Consider the following 12,343-nt stretch of genomic DNA (forward strand, 5'->3'; position numbering starts at 1 on the left):
TCAATCAAGCTCTTCAAGGTTGCTGCCATTGAAGTTCTTCCATTACAAGTAAGTTATTACAGAATTCTGCAAATAACCCTCCTTCTTATCCTCTAACCCAGCCCTACATTCCCAATCGATTTCCCCAAACCCTGGCTTCTCTAATTACATTCCAGCATTCATCCTTCATCCATATTCATTACAAATTAGACCATAACCTCTCCATACCAGTACCTCCACTCGATCTCAGTTGCAGCATCAGCTATCCATAAAAACCCTAAATCCCTCCATCACCATTAAAACCCCAAAACCCTAAAACTTGTCTAGACCTAACCAGCTATCAAAACCCAACCAAATTTCAGTCGAACCATCCTCTCACTGCCAGTAAAACTCGACCTGAAGTCCAGCCCTGAACTCCCATCCTAAACCCTAGTTTCAGCCTAGATTCTAAGACCTAAAATCCGAAACCCTAAACCTAAATTTCTGGAATTTTAATTTCTTACTTAAACCTAGCTAAACCTATACCATTAGGTTCCTAAAAACCTGCATATCATTACTACATAAAACCCTAACTCAAACTCCTAGTCTTAACCCTAATTTCTGCCCTATTTAGCCTAAGCTGTCCCAAACCAGCAGCCTTTGTGTGTGGCCCTATTACCCTGGCTCCTAGTGGGATTACTCCTACCTAGGACTACATTAACAACTCTATGGCTTATAATAGAAATAGAGACAAATATACCCCTAACACACAAACTCTAACATAAAGGTCTCCTACTACGGGGCCAACAAGAATCCAAGGCTTTTTTTCCAAACAGAAGAGGCAAAGGGGCAAAAGAAGAAAAGGTGATCGATGTCCTCAATACCATTCCAACATAGGATACAGGAGGGGGAAACATGGAACTAGCGGTGAAGGAGAAAAGATTGGGTGGGGTGGCATTGGTTAAAGACTCTCCAAACAGTGAAACTATGGCGGGGAATGTGACCTTTGAACTACACAAGGTCATGCCAAGGGATGGAAGGGGGCGTGGATTCTAACAAAGTTCCAAGCGGATCGGGAGCTGAAAAGGCCATTAGGGGAGGGGAGCCAAAGGATCTTGTCAAATGAGGAGGATTGTGGGGAGGGGGGAGAGTAATAGCTGAATACATCTTATCACCTCTTGAAGGATAAGTATTTAATTGATGTTCTTTTTATAAGTAGGATTTTATCATTATTATTATTATTCACGTACTTTTGTTTTTGCTTGGCTTTGATCTCGATCTCAAGAAGAGGTAGATAGGCAGAAAACCCCTTTGATCAATAGGATTGAATAGATTGTCAATTCTGGTTCCCTTACAACACAGAATAGAATCTCTGTGAGCTCTCCTTCGTAGCATCATCTTAGGGTGGTCTCGCTCCCATTTGCTTCCTTCCGTAGTTGCAGTATTGTTGTTCTCAGGATCCTGCAACTTCAACTTATTCCACGAGGAGCGGTTCGAACCCGTTTATAGAGAATGACATACATAAATCTAAGTAGTATGTCATCTTTGGTGTGAAACTAGTTACCAAATTCTTCTTTCTTCTTCTTATGTTTATCTTATCATGCAAGTGATAGGGTGTATCAAGTTGATATTAATGGATCATTTTCCCAAAGAGACTTACAAACAACGTATACATTTCATTCAAAGCCTACAATTGAGACCAACATGTATCCTCCACCTCTATATTTCTGGACTGCAAGATGAATTTCCTTATTCCTGGCTACTTTTAACTTGCAACTACCATAGGTACTTCTAATTAAATTAGAGCCTCAAAACACAAAATCTTTTAGTTATCACATAGAAAAGTGGGAAAATTTTCCCCACGACGCCAGCATACTATCAACCTCACATGGGATTTTTTTTTATTGTTTTCTATCTCCTACCACCAATCTGGCTTCGTGTTGAACCCTTCCCCAAAAAATTACTCCCAAAAGTATTCAAGACTTTATCTTAAACTGCTGTGTAAAAATTCAAGCAGTTTGGTTCCTAAATAACCTGGAAGCTGTGTTGAACTAACATATAGGCTGTTCAGGTGACTCCATGGATATGCTTGATGGTCCACTTTGGAGCCAAATAGAGGTCGTGTCTTCCCCCTGCTTAGTCCAGAGGGGCTGACCTTATTAAGCACCAGCATAGATGTCATTATTGTTTGCTTTCCGGATATTGTGTAACCTATTCTCTGCTTCTTTTGTGAAAACGTTGGCAAAATGATCTTTACATTTGACCAATGGAGTTACTGTTCTCTTTTGAGATATCTTGGAAAGGAGCATCTTATCATGTGGCATAAAGTCCCTAATGCAATGATGTGTGATGATAGGTATGAACTAATATTTACATCTGAATACCCATGCTGAGGCATACTTGATCCCTACTAGACCTTGTGAAACCTTTGTAGGCTGCTGTTTGTACTTTTTCCTTGGGATTTTCTGATCGTAGTAACACTCCCCTTCCCCAAACAAGCAGTGACATTAACTATCAAAAAGAATAGGATTAGTATAAATAAGATGCCGGCCACTTGAGAACCTCCAAAAAACCCTAAAGCTTTTTTTCTTGCTGAAAACCTTTGGCCGCCGCTTTGGAGCAGCCTGGCCATATGGCTAGGCTGCTCCCCACCTCCCTTCTCCCTTCTCCCTTCCCCTTCTCTGTTCCTTTCTCTCTTCTTCGTCCTCCTCCTCTCCCTTTCTCCACTTTTTCTTCTTACGTTCGGCGCCAACAACGCAGATTGAAGCCTCTCGAACAGTAGTCTTGGGTTGCTCGCTTTGTATGGTCACCACCTGGCAGGTCACCTCTTCTGCTAGGCCTGCCGTTCCCTTGGATGTCAGCCTTCTTGGTTGTCACCCCGTCGGATCTCAGGCTCATTTTGGTTGCACCCGCTCAGTAGCCGCTTCACTGGCAAGCTTCTCCGGCAACTGCTTGTTTGGGCCGGCTTCTCTCTCGTTCATCACACCTCCCCTGTCGTCGTCTACATCGCTGGTGGTCGCAACCTCCTGCCGGTTCCGCTTGGCTCGCTCGGCCTTCGACCGTTTCGCTGCCAGCTGCAAGGTCACAGCCTGCAAGGCTGCATTCTTTGCTCGGCCGGCAGCCCCTTCGCCGTCGTCCTCCGTAAGGCCGGCGCCCTCCGTCATGGCGGTCTCCTTCGCTAGGCCAGCTTCTCGTTTTGGCCGTGGCCCTCCGCAAGGCCAGTGCCCTCCACCTTGGTTGCCTCTGGCCGGTGGTTCCCTAACTTCGTCGTGGCAGCTAGGAAGATGATGTGTTGAGATATGTTGTCTAGGGATTTGGGGGACCCTACCTGGAATTGTCTTTGTTGCCCTTCTTCTTTCCTTGGGCTTCATTGCTCTTGTTTTAGTCCTTGTGGGCTTTTGTGTTGCATTGGACATGCCCATGTGGGCTTTTGTCACCTTGTTCTTGCTGGCCTTATGGGCTTGTCTTGTAGTCCTAAATGGACTTTTTCTTCCCTTTTGGGGGCTTTAATACATTTTATAATCACCCAAAAAAAAAAAGATGCCGGCCACTCATTCAGAACCCAACAAGAAGTTTTTTTTTTCTACGTGGAATATGAATGATAAAAGACCAGAGAAAGAAAAGCTTCATGCTTTAAAATTAAACTGATATTATTATGTTCGGCAAAGCTTGAAACTAGCACTTTTTTCTGTTTTCTTTTTTATTTTAGAAACATCTGCATATGTTTGTTAATAGAATAAAGAAACTGTTATTTGAAAAACAGAAACAGTTTTCTATTCACTTTTTCCATGTTGTTTTTTGTTTCTTCCATTTTGTCTTCTGTAGAAGTGCAGTGCATGCAAGGCATCCTCATTTGAGAGTCATGTGAGGAGGAAACTTCCCTTTTAAAAAATTGCAAATGCAAAATGATGTAATTTCAAGAATACTCTTCCATGTGGCACCATGTGAGGTTGAGACTGTTTTCTGCTGAGATGTAGTTTTTCACTATAACAGCTGCAACAAACACGACCATTGTTCAATAGTCCCAATTGCTAAACAATCTTGTCTAGCCTGTAGTCCTTTGTTAATGTTGATACCATCAATTTGCACTTTTAATCGGACATGGTATGATATATTTTGCTGTCACGATTAGGGGAAAAGTAAGGAAAAAAATAAATACATTGTCATGATTGTTTATCCTCTTTCCATAAATTAGAATTTGTAGAGGATTTTCTTACGCAGATTTCTGTAATTGAACCACAGGTGGCTCTGGAAGACCCAAAAAGGTTCCGCTTAGAGATGACATTCAGCCGTGGTGCAGATTTAAGCCCACTGGAGGTAATGCTTTTTTTTTTTTTTTTTTTAAAGGATAACAATAGAGAACTTCTTACTTTTCATTAATAAAGAAAATTTTATGGACACATGAATCTGAAAGAAATAAGTACCAGATAATACAGGATCAATCGCACAAAAACTGATCTCTACCAAAGTTGATACAAAATACTCCACTAAATTCTCTCCCTCGACTGCCAAGTTGGACGAGCTCCTCGAAGAACTTGCCTTTCTTATAAAAAGAGAAACAACCAAATGGACCTGAATACCTGGAGACAACATTTATAGGATTTCTCATCCTTCAATCTTTGCCAAAATTATGCTCAGGGACCCACTTGATTGAAGGCAGCTCTTGGATTAGGTTAAGTCTAGACATTTTTTTTATTATTTTTTTATTTTATTTTTTTTTTTTTTTAATCTGAAAGTATTTTTTAGCTAAAAAGCAAATGACCAAAGAAAATGAAATTAATGGCGAGGGAAGAAAATTTTGATAATGGGAATATTAGGTGTTTCCAGACTGATTAAAAGGATGTGCACACACAAGGTGACAAACCAGTTTGGGTGATTGGAGTGTGATGCATGTGGCAACACTCTTTTTGAGTTTGATTGACCTCTACATTTCAGAATCAGTAAATATGGCTGGACAGAGTAGTGGACTTAAGAATGACAAATGAGTGATGCTTTTGTAGTTTCATTTTGTTTAGCATTTTGCTTTGCCAGGAGAATGATGGTGAGGCTGCTTCCTTGCATCAAGAGCACACACTGCCAATAATGGGCCCAGAAAGGCTGCAAGAAGTAGGGTCATATCTTACACTAGAGAAGATGGAAAAGATGATCCGCCCATTTGCAATGCCTGCTGAGGATTTCCCACCCCCATCAACACCCCAGGGCTTCTCGGGTTACTTCTCCAAAAGTGCGGGAATGCTTGAACGCCTGGTGAATTTGTGGCCTTTCCACAAGCATGCTAATGCCAATGGGAAGTGATTGTGACTATGCATTACTTTTGTTCCCCCTTGAAAGTCATGCAATTAACAGTAGCTTTACTAACCATATCAATTTTGCCGGATCCTATCGCTGAAATTAGGAAAAATAACATAGTTTTACAACCAAAAAAATGTTATTGGAAGTGAAGAGTTTGTAAGTAGCTTCTGTTGCTTTCACAGTCTTTTCATTGTTCTCCCCCTCCCCCACCTGACCCCCCCCCCCCCAACCCCACAAAAGAAAGGGGGGAAATTTCTCTTGTACCATGTACAAAATTGTGGTAATGGAGCTTCCACGTCAATTTTGAGTTTCTTTAGATCTTGTTATAACTAAGCTCTTCAGTGTTCCCTTCCATTAGTTGCTCTTTTATTTTCCCCCTCCCTTTGGTGTAACAGAATCATTTGGAGATAATTTCAGAGCCTTGCTCTGAAGTAATAGGTCTGTTAAGTGTTATATGTTTCTGCAGCATATAATTGTAAACATAGGTACAGTTCAGGATTAGCAACTAGCTGTACAGATCATGGCAGTACATATATGGATGTACACAGACAACCGGATGAAGAATTCCTTGTAATAATAAACTTCATCTGATGGAAGCAAGGAACAGATCAGATCTTGCATTTATTTTATCTATTTTTTTCTTTTCTCTTGAAATGGGATTTGTGCTATGCTATATTAATGGATCATTTAAACTCCAAAGCCCAATGAGGATAAGCAATTGAGATGCCCGTCTTTTTCTTCCCCCTACTTGATTTCCATTTGGATGAACAGATGACCTTCCACTTACCTTTCTTTGCTTGTTAAGCCTTGTCGTCAGGGGAGGAGTGTGGTCATAGCAGGCAACAGCTATCAGGGAGACCATAATGCCACCAGCAGCAATCTGTGAGGGTCACGGCAATTCAGTCCATCTTGCATTCAGACTTCTACAGTTATAATCTTCCAATTATCTCAACATGGGTAAGATTGTAAGAACGACGTCCCCCCTCCTCCCCCCAGAAGGCCTTTCAGTTACGTCTGATTTCTCTTTAATGCAATTTATTCTTTTGTTTTTTATTATTATTATTTTTAGTTGGGGGAGGAGTTTGATTATATTTTTAAGGGAAAAAGATCTCTACTCTGTGGTGTTTTCTATGCCCTCTCACATGGCACCATAAAATGATGCCTCTGCCGTCCTCCCCCATTGGCCTAGACGCTTGTGTAGAGACCATGCGACCAAGTAGAGATCTCTTGCCCTATTTTTAATTATGGGAATAAGAATGCTTCCTATGCCCAGACACAGGAGCATGTGAAATTACTACTCCATCCCTTATGAAATAAAAAATCGCATCCATGTTGATGCCCCTACATATGCTCTCACTGACCCTCATCCTAATGCAAGGGTGTGACGTGACCAGGCAACGATCTCTTGCCCTATCTATATTTTGGAGAAAATGATTTGATTAAATATATGTAAGGAGAAAAGTTTCCTGCTTGGGACACAAGGGCCACACCTAAACACATTGGGTTGGGGTGAGGTGGGGCAGAAGGGGTGGGGCAGAAATGATTGCCCCACCCCATGAATGATAGAATTTTTATCCCCCAATGTGCCGGTGTGTGTTCTCATTGGCTACCGTGCGAGTGTGACCCTTGCGTTTTCCCCATAAAGTAATTGGGTTTTACCCCTAATTGAAAGAAGTATATTATAGTAAGTGGGCAAAAAAATAAGATTACAAATGGTTAAGCTATCAATAAGAAAATCACTTTATATTATATCAGTCCCCTGTTTTTTTTTTGTCCTCCATTATTTTATTATCTTTATCGAAAATTGACCAGTCAAACATGGTTGATTCTGTACCGATAGACAAGAGGGTAAAAATGTGACATTATGTCAAAATTTCAAAGGATGCAGAGATAAATTTGTCTAAACAAATTAATACGGATGGAGCTGAATCAATATCGTATTGGTATCAAAGCCGATACCTATTACCAAAATCCTGAGAACGATAGACACAAGGAAACGCCAGTGCACAATACAGTCCGACATCATTCTTTTTCCGTAATAATATGGGAAGTAGTTTGCTGTGGCCAGAAGGGTACAGACATGAGACATTGGACAAACGCAACAGCTTGGAAAAGACATGGCAAGTGGACCTTGCCCTATATTTTTCGGTCTTCACCAATCCATCTTTTAAGGGCGTCTTTGGTATAGTTTTTATTTTTGATTTTTATCTTTAAAATCGTTTTTGGTTGCGTTTGGTATCGTTTATGAAACTTGATTCTATTTAAAAAAGATTGAAAAAAAATCAAAAACCAAAAAACAGATGGAAAGCCGTTTATGGTTTTTTGTTGAAAACTGTTTACCGCTATTTGTGCGGACACTTTAATAAGTGTGTGCTCATAAACCCCAAAATTGAAGGGTAAAATAGTAAATTACTTCTGTTTTTTAAAAAGGCAAGCCTCTGACCCATTGTCCTCCTTCTTCATCGATCAAGAGAGAGAATGGGGAGACCACAGTGAAACAAAACCCTGAAACAATGAAAAATGGGGCTACGACGGCTAATGCCGCCACAACCAGTTCTGCTTCAATGATGAAAACGCCAACAATTCCAATACGTAGAATCTCTTCAATGCCTTCAAAAGAATTGAATGAAATATTGAGTGAAGAGTTTTGGGTCATAGTTGTGACCGTGGCGTGGATGCGATCGTTGGCTTTTTCTCCATTCTTTCATTTTTATGTTTTTTGCAAGAAACCTTAATATTTCCTCTTCTATTTGAAATCCTAGAACCCAAATCCATGAAACCCCCTTTTATTTTTATGTTTCCAACTCAAATAGAAACAAGAACAGAGTATACCCATCTCCAACTTAAAACCAAATCATGGAATACAATTCACTCTCAATCCATATCTCTGCCTTGTGCAACCTAGACCTTCCTGCCCCTAGCGGATACAATTCACTCTCAATCCATATCTCTTAGATCATGATTTTATTTCTCATATTCTAGAACCTGTTGAATCTTCAAAAACCCTCAAGATCACTATTTACTTAACATTTTATTATTAAGTATTTGAATTTTTTTTTTGAACAGATTTTTATTGGAGTATGCGGATTTTTTTTTCTGATATCTCTAAACGAATACGGATGTCCCTAAACAGATACGAATGCGGATCGAATTTGGATTTTTGGATATAATTTGAGAACCCTTACGTACCCTTATAATATAATGGAAAAGTATTTTGTAATCACTAGGGGAGGATATGCTAGCATGCTCTCTACTCTTCACATGAATAATATAACACTTTTCCTAGCCATACAAAATCTTGACCAAGATTTGACCCATTAACTTACAAAAATTGGTTCTGCCAAAAAAAAAATTACAAAAATTGGAGAACCAACAAACATGGCAAGGGTGGATTTTTTGGGGTCATTCAAGGATTCTTTCATAAATATATGAGAGACAAAAGTCTTCTTTCTATTATTGTGATCAAATTTATATGGATGGTCGGTCTTATCTGATAAAGAGGAAAGGTAGGAATGGTGGTGCAGTTGATGAATGTGTCCATTATTATTCCTTACTAGTTTTTGGCAAATAGGTACTGTATGACGATATGCCAATCTAGACCGTCCATTCCATATGGTAGGAGATCATTAGGGTTCTTTGTTATTCTTTTACAGCTTTTCGGTGAGGGATGGTGACAACACCTTTATTTTCAGCAAAGTTGTAGTGGAGACTGAGTGGAGAGATTAGAGAGTCGTCTGTGACGGCTGGGTGGAGCAGCAGCCGCTGAAGGGCTAAAAGGGGGAAGGATGGAAAGGATGGAGCTTAGCTATAAGAAGTCTAATATTTATGAAGTAAAATTTCTTCTTAGCTTATCAGTCATCAGTTCATTGGCTCATATCATCATCATGCATAATCGACTAAATAAGAAAGATAATTGGAGGGACCATCTTATGGATTTGAATTTTTTTTCACCGTAGACATGATATATCAAGAATAATTTGGACTATGGATGCTAGACACATGGCACGGATAAGGCAAAACAGGATATTTATAATCTTTCTCTCATTATCCCCGAGTTAATCTCATCATTACGGGACTATCATCCTAAGTATCTCAAGCCTATACCTATAGAAGAGTAGATACATGATCGACGACATGCACATTTATGGCAAGTGACTTGGGAGCTAAGCCACACCGTTCGTGTCTCAAAAACGTCTCGTCTCTTTGAAAGTATGACTGAATTATACGACTCGATATGATGACATAAGGCGCAGGTTCACCTATGACCTGTTTTGTACCTGCTGAAAGTCGTAGACACCTAACTGTCGTGCCATATCAGACATTGATTACGGAGATCCTTTCTGTCGGATCAGCTTAAGCATGTAATACTGATTCGACAGGCTATATATTCCTATACTGAGATATTCTAGCACTATTACTGTCATACCAAGTTACATTTTTTCTCCAATCCTACTATAAATACATGACAAGTATTTAAGGTAAAGAATTGGATTATATTCGATAATCCATATCCCTATCCTTTCTTAGTTTCCTTTTTCTCTTACCTACGACTGATTACTTTAATGACTTACTTTAGCGTCGGAGGATCCCAAAGTTTTCTTCAACTCCTTCTTAAACCTTTTTTGGTGTGTATACAAGTACATTAATCTGACGCTTTAACATCTTCCTACAGTTTTCACCCATTTCAAGACCTAAAAAAGTGAAGAAATGCTTCCACCAAGAGACTTTATTTATTAAAGAACGAAAAAGAAAGACTTCCAGCTATGTTGATCATCACGTAATTAGAGATTCAATAATTGAAACTTCTCCGCGGCATGCATCTGTCCAAATATTCTCTCTTATTTTCTGTCCTTATCTATCAATGGTCAATAGAGGATAGAGATGTGCTAGCGGATTTAGAAGAAGAAGAAGATGATGATGATCAAAGAAATCAAACCTCGTGTATGGTGACTTTGGAGTTTGAAATTTCACGGGAGAAGCCGCCGTCGTATGGGGTTGGTTTGGGGGCCTTGGTGGGAGTGGGACTCAATGGGTCACGAGGTGGTGACTGGTGACATCACATCAACCAACCATCCAACATGGGTTGAAGTAATTGCAGTACCTATCCCAACATACCATCAACAAACAAACGTGGTATCTCTCTCTCTCTCTCTCTTTTTCTAATAGGGCTGAAATAATAATTTGGATCTTCTATTGTCAAGTTGCCCGACAGGATTCTACTACCAAGATACAATAAGATGGAGAATGATCGCTTTACCCATGTTCGAGTGTCTTGTCCAAATGAGGGTAAGGCAGTCATTTATCGTCTTTCTATATTTTGGCAGTAGAGTCCTGCCAGGCAGCTCGCCAATAAAGGATCAGAATCCCTGAAATAATTGCTCCATTAATTTGAACGTGAACCTTTTCTTTTTGGGTACTCTGTTCTTTTGAAGTTTGAAGAGTTGAACTCATGGAGATTGGAGAGGCTGACCTGCAATTTTTATACATACTTCATCAAACAAAAGCCATTAATTCTACCACTGTGGTGGAGGGCAGGGGGGGGGTGACAAGATGACTAGCCACTGACGAGGAGAATTAATTAAGTTTCTAACTTTTTGGTGAATTGGCTTGAGTGGCGCTTTGGGTCTGCATGCGCCTCCCCTGGATTATTACAAAAAGTAGCTAGCAACATTACAAAGACCCAGCCATTCCAATTATCTGAGTTGGCGATGGTGTCGTCCTGTCCCCCTGTGTCAAGGCTGTAGAGATATTTGTGTGTGTGTTGTGAACTTGAGAAGGGCCTACATATGTCTTTGTCATCATTTTTTGGTACTCATTAAAAAGGGGCCTAATATGTTTCGGACAATGTTTTCCTCCACATATAGACGTCGGTTCACCCATCATTCTAGTGTTTTTGTATATTCCAAAATATCTTTCTGATATCATTCTCGTTTTCTCCCATCCCTCAGTGTGGATAAAGGTAAACTCGGCCATAGCCTATGTTCAGCATTTTGCTTTGAAATGAGATTTCTATGTCAAGTACCGTAACTCTACACATGACTTACATGACTTTAATTTGATATTCCTCTTGTGGTTGTTTCAATTTGATAGGAATCCTCCAACTTGGTTGAAGGTTTGAAGCATTATATAACTCAGAGAGATCCAAGCAAATAATTAATGGTGGATATCTTTCCAGGCTTCAGATTGGAAAGGAATATTTCTCTTTTTTGCTCTGTCATCTTTTGCAATTGAGAATCTACAAACAGAAGAAATTTTCTTTCAAATGTGGAAATGATTAGTAAGAGCATAATTAAGTAGATGGTGTGGATTCATGATGGAACTTACAATATTATCCATTTTCTTTAGATCACACTCCTAGTCCTTGATTTCTTATCAAAACTATTTAAAGCCTTGCTACCTGCATCTATTCTAAACCACCACTAACCCTTTGCTTTTCAAACAAAAAAAAAAACCATCAATCTCATTGAAATTGGACCAAGTTTTTCTAAAGTCACAGTGAATGAGAATACATTCAGTGTGGGGTTTTAGATGCAATCGAAAGTGTATCAGGGAGGGTATTTTGGGAAAAGGTTTGTGAACCCTAGAATGGTGTGGTGAACTTTCACCACGTGGTGAGAGAAAACTTCTCATTGTCTTAATGGGTACTTTCATATTTTAGAGTCAAATTTTTACCAGACTAGTAAACTAGTCTGTAAAACTTTTGTCTTTATTGGCCATATAGATTGCAATCCTAGACTTGGGTTTACGACACTAGCCCTTAAACATTGTCCTTCTAAGATTTTTGCAAGCTTAGAGTCAAGGTTCACCACACCATTCTAGGGTTCACAAACGTTTATAGGTTTTAGTATGTTCCCGAAAATACCTTCCTGGTACCTTTTCGTACGTATCTGAAGCACCATGGTGAATGAATTCCAATTCACCGTGGCGGAAGGAAAACTCGATCCTTAAATGAAACTTAAACAAGTAGCACTAAATTAATCTAGGCTTTTATTCAAAAATAAAAAGAATATATCTTAATTGTGAAGAACTTTTTCAATATTTACTTTCTTTTTTGTTTTGGCAAACTTTTCAATATTACTTGAAGGTGCTAAAA

General features: G+C 39.5%; 1 protein-coding gene across 5 annotated transcripts in view; it reads left to right on the top strand.

Moving 5' to 3' along the window:
- Window positions 1-5,477, top strand: part of LOC122654834 (inositol hexakisphosphate and diphosphoinositol-pentakisphosphate kinase VIP2-like) — an 85,264-nt gene extending 79,787 nt beyond the window's left edge. For all 5 annotated transcript variants that reach the window (XM_043849099.1, XM_043849102.1, XM_043849100.1 and 2 more), the window contains 2 exons: window positions 4,201-4,275; window positions 4,990-5,477. In XM_043849099.1, the coding sequence (XP_043705034.1) occupies window positions 4,201-4,275; window positions 4,990-5,253 (339 nt within the window). In that variant the 3' untranslated portion in view covers window positions 5,254-5,477. The remainder of the gene's footprint in view (window positions 1-4,200; window positions 4,276-4,989) is intronic.
- The last annotated feature ends 6,866 nt before the right edge of the window (window positions 5,478-12,343 follow it).

The sequence above is a fragment of the Telopea speciosissima genome, chromosome 3 (assembly GCF_018873765.1).
Source record: "Telopea speciosissima isolate NSW1024214 ecotype Mountain lineage chromosome 3, Tspe_v1, whole genome shotgun sequence".
NCBI lineage: Eukaryota > Viridiplantae > Streptophyta > Magnoliopsida > Proteales > Proteaceae > Telopea > Telopea speciosissima.